This window comes from Plecotus auritus (assembly GCF_963455305.1).
Source record: "Plecotus auritus genome assembly, chromosome: X".
In the NCBI taxonomy this organism is placed as follows: Eukaryota; Metazoa; Chordata; class Mammalia; order Chiroptera; family Vespertilionidae; genus Plecotus; species Plecotus auritus.
In genome coordinates this window covers 141,925,797-141,952,276 of record NC_137784.1, presented here as the reverse complement: position 1 = coordinate 141,952,276, position 26,480 = coordinate 141,925,797, and the positions used below count along the sequence as shown (strand labels likewise).

At 39.6% G+C, this 26,480-nt stretch overlaps 1 protein-coding gene across 1 annotated transcript in view; it reads left to right on the top strand.

Annotated features, from left to right (window-relative positions):
- Nucleotides 1-26,480, top strand: part of LOC308240583 (amine oxidase [flavin-containing] A-like) — a 57,457-nt gene that overhangs the window by 9,832 nt on the left and 21,145 nt on the right. The window contains exons 2-3 of the mRNA XM_080653861.1: nt 4,295-4,389; nt 11,413-11,550. Coding sequence (XP_080509987.1) covers nt 4,295-4,389; nt 11,413-11,550 — 233 coding nt within the window. The remainder of the gene's footprint in view (nt 1-4,294; nt 4,390-11,412; nt 11,551-26,480) is intronic.

Below are 26,480 nucleotides of genomic sequence, written 5' to 3'. Positions count from 1 at the left end.
AATCATGTCTTATATCGACATCCTACACTAACTTAAATCAGTATCTGGGTCTTTCTTATAGGTGCTCATTCACACTTTCCCCATGGTTCCTTTGAGCCTTAGTTAAAAGCCCTATTCTAGTTGTTGCTAGGCCAGAGTAATTAAAACCCCATTTTGTAGCAATATTTAATCAATTGATTAGGTAAGAGTGTCAGTAAGAACATGAAAACCAGATAATAAGCTTTCAGAGATCACTTACATATTAACCGTGCTCAAGGGTCACACAATTGCAGCCTATAAAAGCTCTAAAGTACCAAAACTGAGATTCAGAGGGTCAAGTACCACATGCCACAAAATTCTGAGTGGTATAACTTCACTTTGGACCCCAAAATATTGACTGTCAGGACAGTGCTCCTTCTGTACCCTGCCTCCCTGGGCTTTCTCTATAGGCTCATTCATAGAGCTGTAGTAAACCTTATTATTGCTTTACTTTGAGGCTTGATGGTCTAAACCTAGTAGTGACTGTGTTACACAGTAACTTATACTTTAGAATACATTACATGCAATGTTAGTGATTCATGAACATTTAAATTAAAATATGGGGCATCCTATTCAGTCAAATGGCCTTTATATAAAGAATTTACTTTTTTTAAAAGTCATTCCTAGTATGTGTAGGATAATGCATAATGATTGAATACTATAGTTAAGTGGTTCTTAACCTTTGGGAGCAAATGTCCCTTTGGATATCTGATGAAAGCTATTAGACCTTTTCACTAAAAAATATGCATATTTTTATGCAAAGACTTTTTTTTCTATACCAGGCCAACATCTGATGTTATAGAAACCTCTTCAGTGTCACTGTCCCTGTAGTGTAAATATTTGGGGTTCATACCGAGACTTCACAGAAGCTGTGAAAAATAAGAATTCAAAGGATTTATTAGGTCATTAGACAGTTACTAGGAATGAATTTATAAATAGACAGTGACAAAAAGTCAAGACATACTGGTTGAAATATAAGGCATCTGCATTTCCTACATTAAGACCATAATAAATAGAACAGTGAACCTGACATGGTTTGAAATGAAATAATCTGGTGAACAAATGGAAGGCTTTGGTGATCGATGTGATTTTTTTTTAGTAGTTTTCTAAGACTGGTATTTGCAGATCTTACATATTGAAGTGAAGTCATTGATATTAAATACAGTCATGTGCCGCTTAAGGATGGGGATATGTTCTGAGAAATGCATTCTTAGGTGATTATGTCATTGTGCAAATACTGTGGAGTGTACTTATACAAACCTGGATGGTACAGCCCACTACACACCTAGACTGTATGGTATGCCACCATTATATATGCTGCCTGTCATTGACCTTTAAAATGTCATTATACTGTGCATGACTATATACATTCCTGATTTAATATGCATTTGTAATAACTTATAAAGATCATTGGTCATTGAAGCATATGACAAAATTCGGACCCAAATGGCAGAGTTAAGTTCTCTAGTTTATCTGTCAGTTCATTTGTCTCTCCAGGGACCATGTGAAACATAGGTGCTTGAGGTTCGTTCAGGGGTTCAGTGGTACAGAGAAGGGAGCAGTAAATGAGTGACAAGGGAAGGATTCCATGGAGGAAACAATGCTTGGCAGAAGTGGTATGGATTTTGGGTGCATTCTGAAATGTAATGAAAATGATCTTTAATATAACCATTTCCAGATTAAGTGAATTCACTGGGACATGTGGCTTAAATTAAAGCCCCCTTTTCTTGCATGTATCTGTTCATTCATTCATTTGTTTATTCACTTGATAAATATTTCTTGATTGAGTGGTCACTATGTGTCTTAAACAAAATTTATGGTTTTTACTCTCTAGTTTCCCGCTTAAGGAATATTGCTTCTAAAACTTCAGTATGAGCTGATGTTTGAGTATATTTTTTATTGCCCTCAGAGTATTCGGCCCAAGAATCCAAATATGTAGTTATGTAAGAATTCTGTTGACCAGAGACCATTTCACTGAATAATAGAACATTAACTTAAAAATTTAATATGATGCATATTATACACATTTCAGAGTGGTAACAAATGTCAAAGTTAAAGAAACATGTCACTTTTAAGAATAAACAGAAAGAACTAGGAGAGTCAGCAGAGCATAAGCTAGAGCTACATTAAAACTTTGTTTCAATACTCTTAGCTTGTGCTCTAGGCATTGTTCATCTGAAAACCTGCTCAGGGGACTTTATTACTATAAATGTGTGAACAACGTTTTACAATATGAAATCGGCTTTTGAAAAGTGTGTTTTGAGGTATAGTTTTTTGTTTCTTATTTTTTTAAAGGCAGAAGGTAGAGAAATGCTAAGTTAAACAGGTGTCTTCACTGTAGGACTTATCAGGGCCTTTAATATGCCAGTGCACACCACACATTTCCCAGAAGGAGAAACAGCATGAGATATTCCAACTTCCATGAATATTGATACTTTCCCTTGAGCGTCTTGAGGACTAGTGTTCCATAAAACATTTTGGAATCTACTGCTTTAAACCCCAGCGCATCTTAGTGTGCAGATCCTAAGGAGAGCAGTATGGAGCGCCCTTGGTGTATTTTAAGTTTCAATGAAAGAATAGAGCAAATAATGAATTAAAGGGTAATTGCATTCCCTAACTTGGGTGAGATCCATTTATCTAAACTGAAGACGAATGCTGAACAATAATTAAATAGATTAGGGCTGTCTAGACAGTCTGTCCAATTCAGTACAAATTGAAGTTAATTGTTAGTTTTTATCTATTTATCATTTGAGACAACACTGTCTTTGAGCTTATCAAAGGGTTTAGAAGATTTGGTGTTTTCAAAAGCAGTGATTATTTCTGAAAGGAAGTAGAAAATATAGATTGATATAGATGTATGTATGTATGTATATGTGTGAATGGATGGGTGAATGTATGGATGGGTGGATAGATAGATAGATAGATAGATAGATAGATAGATAGATAGATAGAGGATAGATAGATAGATAGATAGATAGATAGGAAAGGTTGTATGTACCAAATAAATGTGTGTGCACATGATATTCTCTTGTATTTTGCTAAAAAAATCAATACTGATCCAAAGATCAGAAAATGTACTAGTAGCATTTAGACTCTGCTGACTTCTAATATTTATAATGTGCCAGGTGGCAATGTATGCTATGAAGAAAAATAAAACAGGATAACAGGGATGGTATGACTGATGATTATATCACTTATCTATATTAATAGTAGGGTCACTGGACATTTTTTGTGTGAGGAATATGCTACTTTTCAAGGTTTGTTCTGGTGAGGAGATGGAGGCACTAGATCATCTGTTGTGGAAGGAAATCCAGAAATTTAACTGGAAAGGGTGGCATGACTGAAATGGGCTAATTTCTTTTTTTTTTCTGAAAGAGAGCATTGTGAATATGCTTAAAGATGCAAGGTAAAGGAAAAACCTTGGTGAAGTAAAGAAGGCAGGAGTAAGCCTCAAACTAGGTTTCACAGTGACAAGATAATTGAGATTTATATCACAGGAAGCAAAGAACCTTTTCCTTTAAAGTTTAATTACAGATGTAAGCCAGCAGGCAGACATCCCCCGAGGGGTCCCAGACTGCAAGAGGGTGCAGGCCAGGCCTGCAAGAGGGCACAGGCCGGGCTGAGGGACCCCGCCCCCCAGTGCATGAATATCATGCACCGGGCCTCTACTTGGATTATAACCCAAAGTATAAAACAGCCATTTATGAGTCCATACTGATATAAATAAATAAATAAATAAATAAATAAATAAATGTCTCTTGAGCAGAAGAATTCTAAATAATTCATGTCCATAATTCACCCTCAAGGAAGTAGGACATAACTCTCCACTTCTTTTCTTTTCTTTTCTTTTTCAATTACAGTTTTTATTCAATATTATTTTGTATTAGTTTCAGGTATATAGCATAGTGGTTAGGAAATCAAAGTGATTCCTTCTCATCCCAATATTTCCAGTACCCACCTTGCACTAAAATCCTCTTAAATGTGATCTGATTATCATCAAAAACCAAAAAATATATACTTTAAAAATTATTATACTTTTTCAACCAACCTTATGATAGGTAATAAAAGTATGATAGATAATATAATATATATGACAGATTATAAAATTGGTGGTCCAATTAATCACTGTGGTCAGAATTTATTAGAAAGTAAAATCAATGGGTTATGTATTAGGCCCTGCATTGATTTTATGTGTAGACCTGGTTAAATTTTGTATGTTTCATGTTTATATGTTAATATGTTCTTTGATTTTGTTTTTCTTTTTTCCCCCTTTTAGGATTGTCTGCTGCTAAACTGTTAGCTGAACATGAAGTTAATGTTTTGGTTTTAGAAGCTCGGGACAGAGTTGGAGGTAGAACATACACTATAAGAGTAAGTTATTTAAATACTTATATATAACTAGAGGCCCAATGCACGAAGATTCGTGCAAGAATGGGCCTTCCTTCTCCTGGCTGCCAGCATTGCCGTTGCTCCAGGCTAGAGCCGCCTTTCCGCCTTCCCACGCTGCCCAGAGGCCCCCCGAGCAGCTGGGGCGGTGTGGAATGCCTGCGTCGTCACCATGGTGACAACACAAGCGTCCAGTCCTGCCCCCAGCCACTCAGGCGCCTGTGTACAAATTAACCCGCCACCTTTGTTGGGTTAATTTGCATGCTCACTCCTGATCAGCTGGTGGGCGTCATGAAGGTATGGTCAATTAGCATGTTTCTCTTTTATTAGTGTAGATATCTCACACAAACTAGAAGTGGGGTCATTGGAATACACAGAACTAGAAGAGATCTCAAGAGTCCATGCAGTGAAGCCATTTGTCCTCCATAGCCCTAAAGTACTCCATCAAATAAGTGTCCCTTCTTTTCAACAAAGCACTCACCAAAAGAGTAACAGCCTCTGACCTTCAGGAGCTTACATTCTAATGAAGAACACAAACAAGGACAAATAACTTTAGTACAGTGTCATAATTTCCATACTAAAGATCTAAATAGAGTCTGTAGTGTCTTAGGGGCGGGTTATGGTTTGACTGGACTCAAAGTAACTATACATGCACAACACACATGCCCGTGTGCACACACACACGCACACACACACACACACACACACACACACACTTAGTATAGGTTCCTTATTTATTTATCCAAGGATTCACAACTTAAAAGAAGTGTAGCTACAGTAAGGAGAAACAAATGCAACGTATTTTTGCACAACTTTTTCCTTGGTCCTTGTTCCCTTAGAGGTGTGCTGCTGCCAGAGACACTTTTTGGTCAGGTGGGGTCAGCTAGACTTGAGAAGAAACCCAGTTTTCATTACGTCACTGCTTTTCATACAGGCACACTGTGTTTTATTGCACATTGACTTATGGCCCTTCGCAGACATTGCATATTTTACAAATTGCAGGTAGAACTCTCTACCAGCAACAGGATTATGACTTGCTGAAGGCTCAGATGGTGGTTAGCATTTTTTAGCAACATATTTTTTAAAAAATTAATGTGTATACGTTGTTTTTTAGACATAATGCTGTTATACACTAAATAGACTGCAGTATAGTATAAACATAACTTTTATATGCACTGAGATACCAAAACAATCGTGTGACTCCTTTTATTGGATATTTGCTTTATTTCTGTGGTCTGGAGCCAAATGCACAATCTCTCCAAGGTACGTCTGTACTCGGGCTTATAGCACCATTCTGGAAAAATCAACACTAACTGTTGTTTACTACTAATTCAGTGAAATGGTTGCAGGTGGTTGAATCTATGGGAGCTGATGAAAGTACACAGTGGGAGGACATAGGGTGGGAAGGAAATAGGGCCAAACATGGAAGTTTGGGGAGCATGCAGATTTAAGTGGGGGGGCAGAGGCAGAGGAGGTTAGAGGAAAGCAGTAGTGGCAGAGGAAGAGGACCAGACTAGAGCAGTGCCATGCAAATCAGAAGAGGAAAGAGGAAGGGATGATAAAGAATCAAATACCATGAGCATTTGATATACAGTGAAGACTGAAAAGACCCTTGTGTTTGTCAGTTAGAAGAGCATTTATGAGACTCTTTGTTAGAGCACACAGAGTGTTAAGGGCTGGGGGTTGGCTGTAAGGACAGAACTGAACTGTTGAAGTGACTGGAAGGAGAGAGGAAGCATCCTTCTAATTAGAATATGTATCTGACTTATAAAAGGATACCTATACAGCGATAAGAATGGCTTAAGCAATACAAACATTCAGTTATTTTACATAAGAAGAAGTCTGGTGGTAGGTAGTCCAGGCTAGGGCAGGGGTTCAGCTTTGTCATCAAGACTATGCTCTTTCAGTCTTTCCACTCAGCCATTCTTTGTATGTTGGCTTATTGCCTCGTGGTAAACAGATGAGTGCTGCCTCTCTAAGCATCAAATTCTCTTTTAAGGCAGGAAAGAGCATGAAGAGGTGGCCCAAGTCTTACCTGCAACTAAATTTTTCCTTTACCAGAATACCCCAGCAGACATTTGCCTGAGTCCCATCAGCCAGAGTTGGGGCACATAGGGAGTCTGGGAAAGTAACTTTTTCAGGATGCATACTAAAAGCAGGCATGGGAAAGGGAATATGAATGGATATGGAATAGCCAACCAAGAACATCTAAACTAAGATATTACACCAGCTGTTTGTCACACCATGCTATGCTCCCCTCAGTCATTCACTTCCTACCTTTTCAGATGTACAGGGCTGTATCATGGGCCCATTTCCACTTTGCTCAGCTCTAAGAGCGCTCTTTAGTCTTGCTGCTCAAAGTGTCCTATAGACCAGCAGTTTCAGAAGCACCTGAGAGCTTGATAGAAATGCAGAATCTCAGGCCCTGCCCCAGACCTGCTGAAGCTGAATCTGCATTTTGCCAGGAAATACTACAGAAGTGCTGCTCTATGATACATGTCTGTTTGCTTGCTTTAAGTTACTATAAATCCAGATTAATTGTATCTGGAGAATTTCTGAGTACTTCCTCAGATGTAGCCCACTGGGAGGCTATTGGTCTCGGAGTTAGGAGCCTGGGATTCTGGCCCCTGTACTGGCTTGATACACTGTCTTACCCTGGGTAAGTCCTATTAGCACTTTACACCTAAGTTTTCTCATCTGAGCACTGAGATATAGTTTATATGGAGTTCCCTTCCAACTCAAATTCTAATTGAAGGCAAGTGTTTGTAGTTCAAAAGAAGATTTGCATATTCTGCCTGTACGACCTTATTAGATATGATTCCAGTGTCATTTTCTGGAAACAATTCCTTCATTTTGGAGCTAGTTATTAAGTTGTCCCTTAGCCCTACTTTTCTTATCTCTAAAACCTTTTGGTTATTAAATAGGAGCGTCAGTCATGCTGGAGATTTTCAGTTAAGAACAAATTTATTTGTATAAGGGAAATGAGAATTCTAACATGTTATTGCCCCAGGCTGCTTTTTCATGCTGCATAATTTATACATGTCAATACTGTACAGGAACTATTGTGTATTGATCATGATATTATACCTCCCTTTAGGTATATGGGAAAGTAACTCTGAAATGCTTGGAAACTAGTATTTAACATTTATAATATTTCAAATGAATAGGAGTAAAAAGGGGTTTTAGGAAACACGACAGACATGGCATTTAATAAGAAACTGATTTGAATAGTATTATAATTGTTTCTAATAGCATAATCAATGAGGATTACTTGGCAAGGAGGTGTCATAAAAATTACTCTGGATCTTTAAGTACTGAAATGTCAAATTTTATATTGTCACTTGGCAGCTGGGTTAAGATAGATTTTTCTATTCGTTCAGAACTTCCCAATTTTTTCTGGTGTGACACGTGTATAATTCTTCAGAACAAAATTAATGAAGTTGAAATACCTATAGGGCTACCACAAGCATGGTGCATTTGTTTTCTAATAGGGTTACATGTTCGTGTCCTCTCTAAAGACTGAGTAATGAGATTGAAATCAAAACCCTAAAGACTGAAGTACAACATGGCAGAATGTGGTATTATAATACTAGTATCTTCAGACTGAATCTGGGACAACTCCTTCAGAATGTTTCAACTTTATAAAGAAACATTCTGTTAGTGTTTCATATTTTTTTTACTGCTTCATTTAGGGTTATTTACTTTAAGGATAGTATCAGTGTTTTAAAGCCATCATGTTTCAAAGTTCTCTTGCAGTCTTTGTTAAAGCCTAGAAATTTATTGGAGCACTGATGCCAGTTTCCTTCTTCATATCTTAAAAAAGATGTTGGAGACTAGAGAGAGTTGGGAGGAAAGCACCAATAGTTAGTAAAGGGGACGTAAGAGTTATATGAGGGACAGAATAAAAGGTCAAAGGAACACTTCATTTCTAGTATTATGGCAGAATGGAAACCCCGATTAACTCTCCCCATTGAAGTAAGTAAAATGCTGAATAAAATATACATGCTGCTCTGTCAAGGAAGTTAGAAATTTACAGATCTCCTAGACGTTGAACAGCTATCTCAAATTTAACATATCTAGATTGAACTTTTGATCTTCTTCATCAACATCGCTATTCCAGCAGCCTTCCTCATATCAGAGGATGACAACTTTTTAAAAAATGTGGAGTCCTGCTCAACATTCATTCTGTCAGGAAATTCTTTTAGCTCTGCCTTTAGAATAGATCCAGAATCCATCCAGAATCCATCTCTAGGGCCAATTACTACAATAGCCTTCTAACTGATTTCCCTGTTTTCACAATGTCTCTTATAATCAAGTCTTATTGCAGCATTTAGAATGAGCCTTCCTAATCTAAATCAGACCTTGGTACTTTTCTGGTGAAAACCTTTCAATGGCTCCCCTCACTCAGAGTAAAAGCCGGTGTCCTTACAATGCCCTGCTAAGTGAAATAAGCCAGTCAGAAAAAGACAAATACCATATGATTTTGCTTACATTTGGAAGCTAATGAACAAAATAAACTAACAAACAAAATAGAGATACAGACTTATAGAGAACAGACTATAGCTGTCAGGGGGGCGGGGCGGGGGAGGAGGTTGCGGGGTTGGGTGAAATATGTGAAGGGATTAAGCAAAATAAAATAAAATAAAATAAATTATAAATGCCCTATAGAAGAGATTTTAAGCACACATTTCTAAATAATAAAGTAAGCAAACAACAAAGGCTGAGCACAATTAAATCTTATTCTAATGGATATGTGTAGAATATGCATAAAGCTTATAGACTGTATGTTGTTTACAAGTGGGAAACCTTTGAAAATTGACCATGTGATATGTCATAAAGTGAGCCTCAAGGATTGTTATCATATAAACCACATTCTTTGACCACAATACAGTTATGACAGAAACATAACTAAAAACTGCTCCTTCTATGGCAATTAAAATACAGACTTTTAGAAACATGGATTTAGGGAGAAAGTGTAATGGAAATTTGAAAATACTTAGAACTGCACAATAAGGGAAATAATAGAATGAACTTGTGGATATAACTAAAACAATGCTTAGAGGAAAATTTATAGCCTATATAGAAATGGGAAAAAGGCTCAGTATGAATAAGCTAAGCATGCAAGTAGTTAGAAAATTAAGTCTAATAAATCCTAAAGAGGGAAAAAATAGCATAAATCAATGATAAGAAAATAAATACCTATTAAAGAGGATCAGTGAAACAAAGGTTGATTCTTTGAAGAGATTTATGGAAAACAGATAACTGTCATAATATTTTTAAAGAAAAAAGAGAAATCCAAAAATAATAAATAAGTGAAAAGAAGATGTCATGAACTTTAAACCAATAGTTTTGAAGCATACACAAAATGCATATATCACAAGAAAAATATAATTTATCAAAATTAACACTGAGTTAAGAAGACATAGAAAGTATGAGTAGTGCTTTTGCCTCAAAATAAATTGAATTTTTAATTTATTTTCCCACAATGAAAACACTAAGGCCAGATAGCTCTATAGGTGTGACCTACCTAATGTTCAAAGAGACCATTTAATTAATTTTGTATATTAATTATGATTATGAAAGTATGATTAATTCATGAGATTAGCTATACTCTACAAAATAGACAATGGCTGTAGAAGAAAGTAGAATCATGGGATGATCTCAATCTCATTTGTGAACATAAACAAAAAGCTTGAAAAAAAGGTAGCAAAGTATTTCCTGCAATAATAAGATAATATGAGATTGGGTTACTCTAGGAAATCAAGGTTGGATAATACTTGACAATATTATGGAAATAAGAGATTAGATAAATTGTCACAACCCTTCTACATCCAGAAGGAAAAGACTGACCCACTTATCCCCCTACCAGTGTGGTGGGGAGGGAGGAGTTTGCTGAGCAAGTGAGAGGCTGAGTAGTACTTTCAAAAGTCTTACAAAGCTAGGGCAACTGAAGGTCAAGTCCAGAGTTCAGAAAAGTGTGTGTGTGTGTGTAGGGAGGTGTTGGTAAACTCCTTGGGCTTTTGAGCTGGACTGTGTCCTAGGACTAAGGGCAAATTGCAAAAGGATTAGTCCATGTGTGCATTTCAGCCCAGCTTCAAATCATTCATGCACAGAAAATGCAAAAAAGTTATCTGGTATTGTTAGTGAACCTAGGTGTTGGGCAGAAGCAGACATGAATCGTTTCTAAGAAAGATATCATCCTCCTACGATTAAAATTATTTCCATGTTTTTCAAATTCAATGAGTGGCATGCAATAAAATATAATTAGGCAAACAAGGAGAAGAGGCAACATGAATAAGAACTGGTATAAACAACAAAGTAGTAAGACATATATGGAGTTATGACAAACACATGAAGGACTCATAACTCGCCAATATTTAATTTACTGATTAAATCATTGGGGAATGTGTTAAAAAAAGAAGCTGGGAAAATGTAGAACTGCATTTAAGAGGAGTAAAGTAAAATTCAGTTTAAGAAAGAATGCTTGCCTATTTATAAACTAACTTGTTAGGTATATGAATCTCCTTAATACCTTTTCTGTCCTCTTTTTCTTATGATTCATTCTTCCCTGCAAGTGTTTTAAAATCAGCTAAAGAAACCATCGGTATAGGCCGATTTAAGATTTTATCTTTGGAAATTGTAGAATTAGGCCTAATAAATCCTTGGGTGACTCCTCCAGCTACATACCCCAAAGAAAAGCATATAAAATAACCTGAACGCTTTAAAAAGGTTCTAGATTGGCAGGATGTACTACACTGTTCTTTGTTCTTTATGTATGTCATTGTTGAATTGGCCTCACCAATAACTATGCAAATGGGGTGGATTGGTGATAAATATCATACAAGATTTATGAGTGGAAGAGAAAGGATTGTTATTTTTGAGTTGCAATTTATTAGAGAGATGTAAGGCACATTTAAGTTATAAAAAACAAATGCTTTATTATTACAAGACAAACTTTTTTTTTCAAGTTCTAACTAAAGTCTTCTGAACACTTTTTTCTCTTTGCAGAACAAACATGTTGATTACGTAGATGTTGGCGGTGCTTATGTGGGACCCACCCAGAACAGGATTCTAAGGTTATCTAAGGAGCTGGGCTTAAAAACTTACAAAGTGAACGTAAACGAACGTGTTGTTCAATATGTCAAGGTAAGCCTGATATTTTACTCAAGGGACCAATGGGGGAGTATTGTATTTGGGAAAATGTTTGGTTTGGTTTTTGACTTTTTTCTCCTCAAAGCAATCATAAAGATAGGTTCTTGGCTTTCAAGTAATATTCTGCCTTTCTTTTCTTTTTTCTTTACCTTAAAAAAGTGTCTGTGAACTCCTGGAGTTACTTACTATAAGAGGTCCTGTCTCAGCGTGGCTCTCTTCCACATCACCCATTGTGCCCTTGAAGGCTTCACCCCCACCCCAGTCCAACCAGAGTAGGGTGGGAGGCTCTCAGTTTCCTTTCCTCCCCTCTCTGGAGTATGGGGGTGCCTGTGATAGACACACACACACACACACACACACACACACACACACACACATTCACACACTCACACACACACAGCCCCTGGAAGCCCTTGAGGCATCTATGATGCAATTCTAAGGCCCCAAGGAACCCAATAGTTTGGGGGCCACTTTTTAAAAAATATGTTTTTAATAGTTTTTTAGAGAGAGGGGAAGGGAGATGGAGAGAGAGAAACATTGATGAGAGAGAAACATCAATCGGCTGCCTCCTGCATGTCCCTACTTATTGGGGTTTGAGCTCGCAACCCTGGCATGTGCCCTAACTGGGACTTGAACCAGTGACCTCTTGGTGCATGGGATGATGCTCAATACACTGAGCCACACTGGCCTGGCAGAGGCCACTTTTTAAGACTCTGACTAGGTTATTCATTCTTTTTTAAAACATATTTTTTATTGATTTCAGAGAGGAAGGGAAAGGGAGAGAAAAACATCAATGATGAGAGAGAATCATTGATTGGCTGCCTCCTGCACGATCTGGGGGCCTTTTAGGCTGCAACCCAGACATGTGCCCTTGACCAGAATTGAACCTAGGACCCTTTAGTCTGCAGGCCAACGCTCTGTCCACTGCGCCAAACCAGCTAGGCTAGGGCTTCATTTTTCTTCTTATCTGGCATTTCTTTACACGCCTTGGTGACTTTCTCTGTACCTAGCCTTGACTCTGGCAAAGTCTAGCTTGGTTGTACAGTCTCTTACTGTTTAAACAAATGATTGTTTAAACTCTAAATGCTGATATCCACTCAAGAAGCAGCAGCTGTTGCCAGTGTTGGTGTCTTAGTGAAGCCAAACAGAGCAGCTGGAGTCTGGAACTGTGTCTTAAGAAGGCAGGTTTCCAATCCGACATTGCAGCCCACATCCTGGAACTAGCATCGCTTACTCATTCTAAAATCAGGATTCCCATGCCATTATCTGCATCACTTCTCAATATACACAGCTATCCCCCACTGAACTCCAGGCAATTAGGTGAGTCTGGTGTCTCCCAGGCCTTTTGGAGCTAAGAGTTAAGGATGCTTGTGATGTATGCACACCAATGCCCAATCAGGTAGGTCAGGAATCTTGGGAAACTGATAGCCACATGGTTTGGGATGCTTGGGAGAGTCTTGGCAGTGATCCAAGACAAAAAAACCCCAGTAGCTTTTAGAAAACTGTGGGTTCAGAGGTCAACAAAGAAATGAAAATAAGTACAAAAAGTGTTTCGGAATACTGGCTTCAATAGGCCACAGTCAAGAAGGAAAAAACCCTCTTGCTTTCCCACTTCCTCTTTTCTTCAGGGTCTGGCTTTTCTCTGGACTGGTAAGTAATAACAGTGGTAAGAATAAGAGCAGCTAACATATTGAGTACTTTTATGTGTATTAGTACATTTAATATAAGAAGAGAGACCAAATCCTTTGCACTTAACTACTAGTTAAGTAGTCATGTAAATTTACTCTCCAGTCCAATTGGGAAGCAAATGAAGCTAATGGTTATCCTAGAACCTGAGCAGATTCATGCTCATAATCTCTTCCTCCCTAACTTTCAGGTGCTGAGAGATTTTTTTTTTTCCCCCGGGAGCCTCACAATAAACACTTAAGTATTTTTTATACATCAACTCATTAAACACTTGCATCCACCCTGTTGGGCAGGCATGGTTATGCCCTTTTTACACAGGAGAAAACAGAGGCTCAAACAGGTAAAGTGACTTGACAGGCCATATAACTAGTAACAGTCTGCCTATCGCCTGACTGCGCGCTCTTTGTGATTCCAATACACTGAGTGGCCAGATTATTATGATCTTTGAATGCATAATAATCTGGCCACTCAGTATATATATTTTAGAGGCCCGGTGCATGAATTCATGCATGGGTGGGGTCTGGCCAGCCTGGCCAGGGAGAGGGGACATGGGCGGTTGGCCAGCCTGCCTGCTGGTCGAACTCCTGGTCGAGGGGACAATTTGCCTATTAGCCTTTTATTATATAGGATATACACTGAGTGGCCAGATTATTATGCATTCAGAGATCATAATAATCTGGCCACTCAGTGTATGTGGCTTAGGACATGACACTGAGGGTCCTTAATGAAGTGTACTGGCCCTCCAATAGTTTTTGGCTGAACACAAGTCCATTGGAAGGTATCTCACCATCTAGTTTCCTGAAGTAGTCTACTCTGGACCAGATATCTTTCCAGGCTGGAACCACCGTGGTGGGCACATGATCTAAGTTGCTGCTCATATGAAGCTGGCCATCTAAAAGTCAATAAAAACATATCCCCAGGTGAGGGTTAAAAAATTATATCTAACATTTCTGCCGTTGTCCTTCATGGATCTTGTGAAGAGAATCCATGTTCTAATTTTGGTTTAGTAGAACCTTATCCTATATAATAAAAGCCTAATATGCTAAGTGTCTGGTCATCCAGTTGGCTGTTCAACCAATCAAAACAATATGTTAATGATCTGCTAAGGCCACTCAACCACTCGCTATGATGTGCACTGACCACCAGGGGGCAGATGCTCCGACTGGTATGTTAGCTTGCTGCTGGGGTCTGACTGATCAGGACTGAGCGAGAGGGGTCGGACACACTCTGGGGCCCACCTGCGGTCCCTCCCTGGCTGGCCAACCTCCTGCATTCCTCTCTGGCCCCAATCGTGCACTGGTGGGGTCCCTCAGCCTGGCCTGCACCCTCTTGCAATTCAGGACCCCTCAGGAGATGTCAGAGAGCCAGTTTCGGCCTGATCCCGCAGGCCAGGCCAAGGGACCCCAGTGGTACACGAATTTGTGCACCAGGCCTCTAGTTATTATATAAAAGGCTCTTGACTGGTATTGACAGTGAACAGGTTTTATGAATATTGTGAATTAGATATGGCTTTATTTGGGAGATTAGCTCTGATTTGTGAAATTATTATAAATTAATCATGTATGTTTAATCTAAAATGTGGATTTGAAGTGGCATCAGCTAGGTAGGTTTAAAATGTCCTCTGTAACGATTCTTTTTCTTTGGATGTTGTAAGGGAAGCAGATGGACTTGAATACCTCTTGGATTGATTCATTCATTTTTTGTATTAGTAAATAAAATGCACATTATTGTGATTGTTTTACGAGTGAGTTTCATTGGGTTGTGGAACCTTTTTGTTAAATTTTGCACTGCCAGGTCTTGGGGAGAAAGGAGGAATTGCTCGATGTTTTCCCCATCAGTTCCTTCAGATCATTATAATGCAGGCAGGGGGTGGAGATCAAGAACACTACCAGAGAAGGAGCAACACGTTTTTTTTCAGGAGCTGCTTTGAAGGATAAGTTGGCATATTCATGCATTCTGACTTTCCCTCTCCTTTTCACATCCTCTCAAAGTAAAATTAGAGACTATAAATATATACCACACAGTCTTTTTAAGAGAATGGTGTGATAAAGATTCATTTGAAACAACGTATGCTTTCCTGATAGTAACAGCTCAGCAAGCATTTTTTCCTTGCTCTTATTCTATTCTTCCCATAGCTATTTACGCCAGGTTTCTATGCCAACGACTGTAATCAAAGCCTTTTCAGAGTGTGGAATGCTAAGTAATTTCTTGTAGTTATTGCTAAGAGGTGAACTTTGGTTTAGCCAGTAGGCTGTGTTGAAAGCAGAAGATGTATTTTTGTTGTTGTTTGTTTTAATGTCTGCCACGTATGTGTTGGACCCCTTGCTTACAATAGTGTTTCTTTTGGATTAGGGACATTTAGTTATTTATCTATTTATTTATTATTATTTTTAATCCTCACCTGAGAAGAGAGAGAGAGAGAGAGAGAGAGAGAGAGAGAGAGAGAGAGAGAAATGTGAGAGAGAACACCCATAACACCCATTGGTTGCCTCCCATACACACCCTGACCAGGATCAAACCTGCAACCTACGTATGAGCCCTGACCAGGAATCAAATCCACAACCTTTTGGTGTATGGTACAATGCTCTACCCAACTAAGCCACATGGCCAGGGCTAAGGACATTTATATTAAAGCTGCTTTTAACACCTTTCCATACCAGTTCACAGAAGGTGTTTGTTTTGTCTTTAAAGAAAGTGATACTTTTACTTTCAATCCCTCTCAGTAGTAAACACAAGAATTTAAAGGTGTTTAGGTACTTATAGAGATGCTACTTATCATGTCTTTGTCTCCTTTTTATTCATCCCCTAAATCCATCCCTTCTGAGTTATCTCATTTGAGCTTCCCAAGTAATAAGCATTATCCTCACCCCCACCCCCGTATTAAAGATGAGAAAACAGGCTCAGAGAATTTAGGAGCCAAAATGAGGCTTTCCAGCTCTCAAGCTCAGGGTTCTGTGGGCTACACCACTTTTTCCCTTATTCAATGGGCAGAAAGTCAACTTGTGAACTCCTCTAATAAACGGTTCCAAGACATGACAAAAAGGACCTGCCATTTTGGCAGTAGGGGCTCCTGAGGCATGAGATGTGTGCCTGGGAGCCTTATGTGGTTCCGTTCACCAGAGAGGCTGCGTCTCTTTTCTTGAGAAGTTCCTGAGTCCCACATCTGGAGCCCCACTGGCCTTCAGTGAGCAGTTACACTTAGCAGGCTGAAGACTACAGATGGATTTTATTATTGTGTTAAAATACTAAGTCCAGAGGTCTAGTGCCTCGTTTGTAATTATTGGTTATACTTTAGGATAAATGATTTTATGTAAACTTATTAGTGAAATTATATTCAAGATAATAGTATTTTATTGTATGCCAATATATTCTGCCTTGTTTTTAAAAAGAAAAGAAAGAAAAAGAGGATTTAAAGTAATTTTTATAAATCAGGGTTAAAGATGGAAAAAAGACAATTAGGTAAGGCTAGGCAAATAATAATGGGCCTGTGCTCATGATAAGAAATTTTGTTTTGATTGTAGAAATGAGGTAATGCCAGAAGGATTATTTGTTTTCTCTCTAAATTACAATTATATGTAGGTTTTTAAAAGCAGAGAGACTAAAAATGTTTACATATTTTCATTTTGATCTATCATGTATTCAGTATCCTATCTAGTAAAAGAGTAATATGCAAATTAACCATCATTCCGCTACACCCACAAGCCACGCCCACTAGCCAATCAGGTGTGAGTATGCAAATTAACCCCAACCAAGATGGCTGCAGCCACGGAGAGAGCAGGAGGGAGGCTTGGATTTCCCCAGCGATGGAGGAAGCCAAGCTTTCTGCACACACTGGCCGGCCCAGGCCTCCGCTTAAGGCTACAAAGTTTCAATTATAGAAGATAAATAAATCCCAGATTCCAGGGCCTCTGCTTGGGTCACCGGGGGGTGTGGCCAGCCTGCAAACCACCACAGGCCCCTTGCCCAGGCCGCCCCACGCCCCAAGGGAACCCCCACCCTAATCCGGGACACCCTTGAGGGCAAACCAGCTGGCCCCCACCCAGGCACCAGGCCTCTATCCTATCTAATAAAAGAGTAATATGCAGATTGACCATCATTCCAACACACAAGATGGCTGCCCCCATGTGGTCAAAGATCCTGCCCCCATGTGGACACAAGATGGCAGCCACAAGATGGCCAGCAGGGGAGGGCAGTTGGGAGGGACCAGGCCTGCAAGGGAGGGCAGTTGGGAGGGACCAGGCCTGCAAGGGAGGGCAGTTGGTGGTGATCAAGCCTGCAGGGGAGGGCAGTTAGGGGTGACCAGGCTGGCAGAGGAGGGAAGTTGGGGGCAAACAGGCTGGCAGGGGAGCAGTTAGACATCAATCAGGCTGGCAGGGGAGTGGTTAGGGGGTGATCAGGCTGGCAGGCAGAAGCGATTAGAGGCAATCAGGAAGGAAGGCAGGCGAGCAGTTGGGAGCCAGCAGTCCTGGATTGTGAGAGGGATGTCCGACTGCCTGTTTAGGCCCGATTTGTGCACAGGGGGGTTGTCCCTCAGCCCAGCCTGCACCCTCTCCAATCTGGGACCCCTCGAGGGATGCCTTGAGGCAGTCGGACATCCCTCGAGGGGTCTCAGATTGGAGAGGGTGCAGGCTGGGCTGAGGGACAACCCCCCTGTGCACAAATTTTGTGCACCGGGCCTCTAGTAAAGGTATATGGATATAGCTGGTAAAAATGGTTTTTAGTAACTTCCTTTGTTTTTCACATCCATTTTTAAAAGACTTCATTTACTTCTTGTAGTCACAGGAAAGCTTAGTGACAGAAATTACTCTTAAAGCCTTGTTTAGAAAGCTAGGTCAGCATTAGCCATTTTCTCTCAAAGGCTTCTTTTATTCCCCTATAAACTTTTAGGGATAAGCCTCTGCTTTAGTTTCCAAGAGAATAAAGTTTCTATTCAGTTGAAGTGACAGGCCAATATGTAGCAAACTCAGCTTAATTATTAAATATTTTCCTTTCATTAATGTTTAAACAATTGTGGCACATAATACACATAAAAGTTACCATCTGAACCATGTTTAGGTGTATATTTCAGTGACATTAAGTACATCCACACTGTTATACTATCATAATCAATCCACAGAACTCTTTTCATCTTCCATTCATTTTTAATAGGGAGTTAATTACTACAGAAATTGAATAGTAGTTTAGAATTCCCCCTCCTGCCTTGTTTTAAGTCAGACAAAGGATTTCTCTTACTAGGCTGTGGACCTTTGCAATCAACTCCTCAACTGGGGCTTCAACATTTTGGCTAATGGCAAAAAGAACCTTATGAACAGAATGAAACATTACATAAGCAGGTTCCTTAAGAGAAATTGCTCTAGTTTCCATGATAACCCAACTTCTGGAGGTTTTGACCTTTCAGGCTGGAATGTAGTTGCCAGTTTGAAGTTAACATCTCCTCCTTCCTCTCCACTTATTGCTTTCTACTTCTTCCCTACTCTGAAGCCACTACCCCTACCAGAGGATGCACCTACTACCTCAACCAAAAGGCTTAATCATTGGTCCAGAATTTTCAAACTTTTGCAGAATAGCCTTCTAACTGTTGAAACCTTAAAATAACTTATCATGTCCCATGAATTCCATACCTGCTCCATGCTGGGCACTTCCAGAAGAAGGGAAGTTTCATTGTCCTATGAGCTCACTCTGATACAGCCAGAACATCTTTTTTGTCATTGTCCTGTCCTGCCACTTAGCAGGATTGATGCTGCTATATAGCCTTCTCTCTCAGGTGTGGACTCCAAGGGTTTTCACTACTATGTCAAACTCAGTGAACAAATAACTTGAAAACCTAGTGGATCTCAGAGTTTCAGTAAGTGACAGTTATCCTTACTTTAGAGATGGGAGAAAGTTATTAGAGTACAAGTATTTGGTTTAAGGTCCTACAGAAATATATGTGAGAGAGACAGAGACAGATAGATAATTTAGTTGATAACTAACCTTAGCAAACACAGAACTTAAAACTGAAGAGACAAATCCTATCTAATAAAAGAGTGATATGCAAATTGACTATCACTCCAGCACACAAGATGGCTGCCCCCATGTGGTCAAAGATGGCTGCCCCCATGTGGACACAAGATGGCCACCACAAGATGGCCAGCAGGGGAGGGCAGTTGTGGGCGATCAGGCCAGCACGGGAGGGCAGTTGGGAGGGACCAGGCCTTCAAGGAAGGGCAGTTGGGGGCAATCAAGCCTGTAGGGGAGGGCAGTTAGGGGTGACCAGGCTAGCAGAGGAGGGAAGTTGGGGTCAACTGGGCCTGTAGGGGAGGGCAGTTAGGGGTGACCAGGCCTAAACACCGGTGGGATCGGGCCTGAACGGGCAGTCGGACATCCCTCAAGGGGTCCCAAATTGAAGAGAGTGCAGGCTGGGCTGAGGGACATAACCCCCCCCCCCCCCGTGCACGAATTTTGTGCACCGGGCCTCTAGTAATGATAATAATGTTGATACCTTGTATTTGAACAGTCCAGTACTTTTTCATAGCATTTCATTTTTTTTGGTTGTTTTTTCTTTATTGATTAAGGTATTACATATGTGTCCTTATCCTCCCATTGCCCCCCCACCCCTACTCATGCCCTCACTCCCCTGTTGTCTGTGTCCATTGGTTATGCTAATATGCATGCATACAAGTCCTTTGGTTGATCTCTCCCACTTACCCCCACCCTCCCCTACCTTCCCTCTGAGGTTTGACAGTCTGATCGATGCTTCTCCGTCTCTAGATCTGTTTTTGTTCATCAGTTTATGTTGTTCATTAATATTCCACAAATGAGTGAGATCATGTGGTATTTATATCTTTCTCTGACTGGCTTATTTCGCTTAGCATAATGCTCTCCAGTTCCATCCATGCTATTACAAATGGTATGATTTCCTTCTTTTTTACCGCAGCGTAGTATTCCATTGTGTAGATGTACCACAGTTTTTTAATTCACTCATCTGTTAATGGGCACTTAGGCTGTTTCCAAATCTTAGCTATGGCAAATTGTGCTGCTATGAATATAGGAGTGCGTATATCCTTTCTGATTGGTGTTTCTAGTTTCTTGGGATATATTCCCAGAAGTGGGATCACTGGGTCAAATGGGAGCTCCATTTTTATATTTTTGAGGAAACTTCATACTGTTCTCCACAGTGGCTGCACCAGTCTGCATTCCCACCAGCAGTGCACAATGGAGTCAAGATAGTCTCTTCAATAAATGGTGTTGGGAAAATTGGACAGATACATGCAAAAAAATGAAACTAGACCACCAACTTACACCATACACAAAAATAAACTCAAAATGGATAAAGGACTTAAATATATGATGGAAAACCAAAAAAATATTAGAGAAATCCACAGGCAGCAAAATCTCAGACATATGCCGAAGCAATATCTTCACTGATACAGCTCCTAGGGCAATGGAAACTAAAGAGAAAATAAATAAATGGGACTACATCAAAATAAAAAGCTTCTGTATAGCAAAAGAAACCATCAACAAAACAACAAGAAAGCCCACTGCATGGGAGAACATACACTGAGTGGCCAGATTATTATGATCGCTGAACGTATAATAATCTGGCCACTCAGTATATATATATATATATATATATATATATATATATATATATATATATATATATATATATTAGAGGCCCAGTGCATGAATTCGTGCATGGGTGGGGTCCGGCCAGCCTGGCCAGGGGGGAGGGGACATGGGCAGTTGGCCGGCCTGCCTGCTGGTCGAACTCCTGGTCGAGGGGACAATTTGCATATTAGCCTTTTATTATATAGGATATACACTGAGTGGCCAGATTGTTATGCGTTCAGAGATCATAATAATCTGGCCACTCAGTGTATTTGCTAATGTTATCACCAATAAGGGTTTAATCTCTAACATTTACAGGGAACTCATACAACTTAGCAAAAGGAAGATAAACAACCCAATCAAAAAATGGGCAATGGACCTTAATAGACACTTTTCAAAAGAGGACATAAGGAAGGCCAAGGGACATATGAAAACATACTCAAAGTCACTAATCATCCAAGAGATGCAAATCAAAATGACAATGTGGTACCATCTCACACCTGTCAGAATGGCAACCATCAACAAACCAACAAACGACAAGTGCTGGCGAGGATGCGGAGAAAAAGGAACCCTTGTGCACTGCTGGTGGGAATGCAGACTGGTGCAGTCATTTTGTTTTTTTGCTTTGTGTTTGAGTTTAATGCAACCAGAAGAAAATAATTCTAGATGGGATCACAGAAAATGTTAGTGTAAATTATACTTAAATATAATGAACACTTTGATCCTGAAAGCTGTGGAACTGAGTCCTTTTCATTTAAAAGACCGCCTATGTTAGATTTTTCAAACAAACAGAACAATTACTGAACTACTAGTACATTTCATTTCATTCCCATAGCTCTCATGTAATTTTTCAGGCTCAAATTATACACAGTAAACGTCAGGCTGAGATTTAATTTTGTGTGTTTGCCAAAGTACCCCATGGCCTAGTTTCCACTGCCGTATTCAGCTGATAAATGTCTCTGAAAAAGCATCAGGCTTCAGAGACGATGGGAAAAAATCACTATTGGCTCACACTTGCTGACCATCAGCGGTTGATAAAAATAGCACAGACGTGGGTGAAGTTGCTAATCTACATAATTATTTGGGCACCGACCAAACAAGTCATGAGTATCTGACTTTTCCCAATCTATAGATTTAAAAATAAATATTTTTCTGATGGTATAAATGTTGGAAAGACTGTGCTAAGAATCTGATGGCTCCTGGTCCACCCTCCCTCCCACTGAAAATCCTCATCTTGTCTTCACCATCATGATCACAGGAGCCAAGTCTGAGATAACTCCATCCAGTAGAGGGTCAGGGCTGCATCTGCCCAGTCACCAGGATGCACAAGGCGAAGGCACTCAGTTAACACCCCTTGACCATCTTGACCTGTTCTGACGCACTTACTCTTTGTCCTGCCCAGTTCTAGTTCCAAGGGGCAGAAGTCCAAGCCAGAGACTCAGCACAGAGCACTTTCAGTTTGAGGCAAATGTACAAGTGATTTCATTGCATGCCTCTTATTCAACTCCTTGTTGTGGGATGATGTACACTCTTGTCCAGAAGAGATGTACATGAGAATACATTTCCATTTATAGCATTTGGAAAATAAGTCTTCTGGTTAAAGCAGCTCCTCTTCCTAGCCCATGTTTTCCCAGGCTGCAGCCAGTGCCAGCCAGAATAGGAAGAAAGAATGCTTAAGGGAATATTTCCTTAGCAACATTAATCCCAAAAGTTCTTTGCCAAAGAAGGGTTTTGTTGGTCACATACATTTTGGAAGTGCTCCATATTCGTATCTTTGAGGGCCAAGATGTTCATTAGCAAATTAGGAGTCCTATGAGGATTGGCAGTTAAAAATTTTGTTTAAGCTATTTAACTATAAGCCAGGATTTCCAAATTTATGACCATGGAACCTGTTTTCATATAATCTCCATAAAGATCAGAGTCAGAAATGCTAGCATAGGAAATGTTTTCAGAGTTTAGGTTCCCTAGGGAACTGAGTCTTCCATCTTTTTCTTTTTCCCTTCAGCATCTTGCACATAGTGAATTCTACTAAATTGTAAGGTAATATTGATTATGGCTGTTGTAGAAAAGGTATGTGTGTGGAACTGATATAAAAACTAGTGTTAAATTGGCATTCATTAGAAGGTCTTGTGTGAGTTGGGAAAAGAGAAAGTCATTGGTGTAGAAAAAATAGGATTGGACTGCACAACTCAAGTGCCCACTTTGTTAGCTGATAACTGTGCAAGTCTTGAGAGGAGGGGCTGAGAATAACATTCAGGAACGTGCACACAGCCAGGAATGTGCTCCCAGCCTTTGAAGTATGTAAAAGGTTGTAGGTAACAATTTGGTAGTACTCATAAATGGGAGAGCTAAATGTGATATGAGATGGGCTGTGAAGGCAAGAATTCCATACTCCATTTTATTTCTTCATTTAAGGTGCATTTATTGGAACCTTGCTATTTACAAGACACTGTAGGAGATAAACATGTGTGAGGCATAGTCCTTCTCGGGTACATTGAGACTAGTCAGGAAAGTAAGACATGTACATAAATCAGTTTAATACAGTGTATAAAATGGCGAGGTGCCATAGGCACCTTGTGCGATGAGATGAGTTAAGCAATAATGGGTGTGAACTACAAAATGAATGCTGCTTCACTTTTGCTCTCTAAATCTCCGATAAGAATCTATCTTGTGACCTACCCTAACCATAAATATATAGGAAATAAAATTCTGGGAAATCCAGTTCAGCCTGAACAAGTTGACACAGTATAAAGCCATCACACCATTGCTTTCCACTCTCACTTTCTCAGTGGGCCCACACACAAAGTGTCATGGCAACAAGGATGGGCTCAACAACCTGACGTTCCACTCATCAAGCCGGATTTAACTTTGGCCATCATTAGTCATTAGGGAAAAGCAAGTCAAAACTATAAGATACTGCTTTGCACCCACCAGGATGACTATAATAAAAAAGATAGACCATGACTAGTGTTGTAAGGATTAGGAGAAATTAGAACCCTCACACACTGCTGGTGGTAATGTAAAATGGTGCAGCTGCTTTGGAAAATAGTTTGGCAGTTCTTCAAATGTGGGGGAGAATGGAGAGTGACTATTAATGAGTAAGGATTTCTTCCTGTGACAAAATGTTGTAAAATTAAATGTGATGGTTACACAATTCTGAATATACCCCAAACCATTGCATTGTGCAGTTTAAATGGATGATCTATAGAGCATGTGAATGATATCTTAAAGCTGTTAAAATGCTCTGTCAATTATTTTTACCTACCTAACAGCCTCCAGAAGAACTCATATCATTTACATTGTAATTGCTTTGTTTGTAATTTCTCTATAAAACTAGAGAAAGGGTTTTGGGAAAGATGGCATAACTATTTACTTGAAACCTTTCATTCTGGATGATGTATCATCATTTATACCTGAGCTTAATGGTTATCTTTTCCAAAAGATGGGACTGCACAGCTCAAGTGCCCACTGTGTTAGCTGCTAGCTGTGCAAGCCTTGAGAAGAGGGGCTGAGAATAAGATGAAATACCAGGGCTTGAACAAACATCCAGGAACATGCTCCCAGCCCTTGAAGTATGTATAAGGCTGTAGATAACAGTTTGGTAGCACTCATAAACATAGAGGGAGCAGAGACATGAAAAATGCAAACCATAACAGTTGTGCAAATATAATAATAACAAACCCAGATGGTGGGTGAGTTCCTGGGGAAACAGCTGGGCCGAGGAAAAGGAAAAGGCTGGGGATTGGGCCCTGGGGGAGTCAGTAGATGCGAGTCAGTCAGGGTATTGCAAAGAATGGGAACTAAGTGAAGACTTGGGAGAACCAGCACATTCCAATGGGATAGATTTCTTCCTTATCTACTACGATGGCTTTTTCAAGGTAGAGTAGAACTATGTATGTTTGAAGAGAGCTTGGCTACCTGCATTAATTATTAATACAACACAGTACTGTCATCCTATTTAATGCATCTCTTTTTAGATTATTTCTTTATTTAAAGCATGATTGTGAACTACAGAAAAGAAACCACTAAAAGATTTCCCTTACAGTGTTGTCACAAAACAATGGGACTAGAAGGGAGCCAAGTAATTCAAGTGGGTTGGACACACATGTTCCTAAACCAATCCAGAATATATCTGTTTATTTTCAAAATGATTAAAGAAAAATAGTTGGCAGCTTTCCTCAGTAGCCTATGATACTCTTTAATAACACTCACTTCCTTTTGTTTAACTAAAATATAAAAATAAAGAGAGAAGAAACTCTAACATGCCAATCAGTAAATGTTACTTACTTACTATAAACTTGGCTTATCTTATATGAACAACAATAAAAAATAACGTGGGAGCCATAAACTGCCGTCATCTGGCAACAGTCTCCTGTTATTATGAACATTGGTAGGTTGAGGTTGTGGTTTCTCAAAGGGACTTAAGTATTTTGGGCCAAATTTCCAGGACATTGTGTTCTACTAGACATCAACAATTTCTGCCGTATCAAAGATATTATCCTTTAAAGATTAAAGGCCACTTTGGAAGGGTCTGAACGTTTCGGAGTTCAGTACAGGCACAAAATGAACTTGACCTTTGTTCAAGACTTTTTCCTTTTATTTTTAAAGAGCAGTAGACATATGGAAGTATTCCTGAAGTTCCTGCCTCACTCTTTTAGGTTGTAAAGGCATTTCTGCTGATAAGATTTAGGATTTAAGATTTTGTGATTTAGGATTGAGAAACTACTGATACCTTTGTGAGAAAACTATGCATTACATTTAAGAGGCTGAGAAAATCTGATTAGCAGGCAGTTCTCAGCTAATAGACATCTCTGGGCCCTCCCACTGCACTACTTTGGAGATTCAAACATGCAAAAAGTAGCTCAAGAGTTATCTAGCGTAGAAGCAGGCCATAGAGGAAATAAGTCTTCCAGGGGCTTGTGAGAAGGTCAGAGGTGACATGTAGGTGACTGTTTCTACATATATGCATTTCTTTAGTAGATTTTGGTTTTCTGTGGAATAAGAGCAGAGAAGCTAGAAAATGCTGAATGAAGTTAATAAAATCCCGTTATCAACTTGGTGCCTCTGTCAGCAGGATAAAAATTAATGTAATGGTGGGTCTTTATGATCTTCTTAGAATATTCCATGGCACCCATTCCTAAAACAGATTGCCAGGCTAGGCTCTTCTCTCTCACTGAACTCTTCATTTCTGCCACTTCTGTTCAACAAGGCTAAGCTCATGGGGTCTGTAGGACCTTGCATGAAATCATACTGTGTTTGGCATTGCCCTGAGAAGAACTTCATTAGGAATGTGGGGCATGTTTTGTTGAATTATATTTATAATACTTTTCTTTTTTTTAATATATTGATTTTTTACAGAGAGGAAGGGAAAGGGATAGAGAGTTAGAAACATTGATGAGAGAGAAACATTGATTAGCTGCCTCCTGCACACCCTTACTGGGAATGTGCCCGCAACCAAGGTACATGCCCTTGACCGGAATCGAACCTGGCACCCTTCAGTCCGCAGGCCAATGCTCTATCCACTGAGCCAAACCGGTTAGGGCTATAATACTTTTCTTAATGTCCTCAGACGATTGAACGTATTTAATTTTTTTAAAATAATGTTACAAAGCAAAGATAAGTTTTTGTGAGGCTATTAACTTGAATAT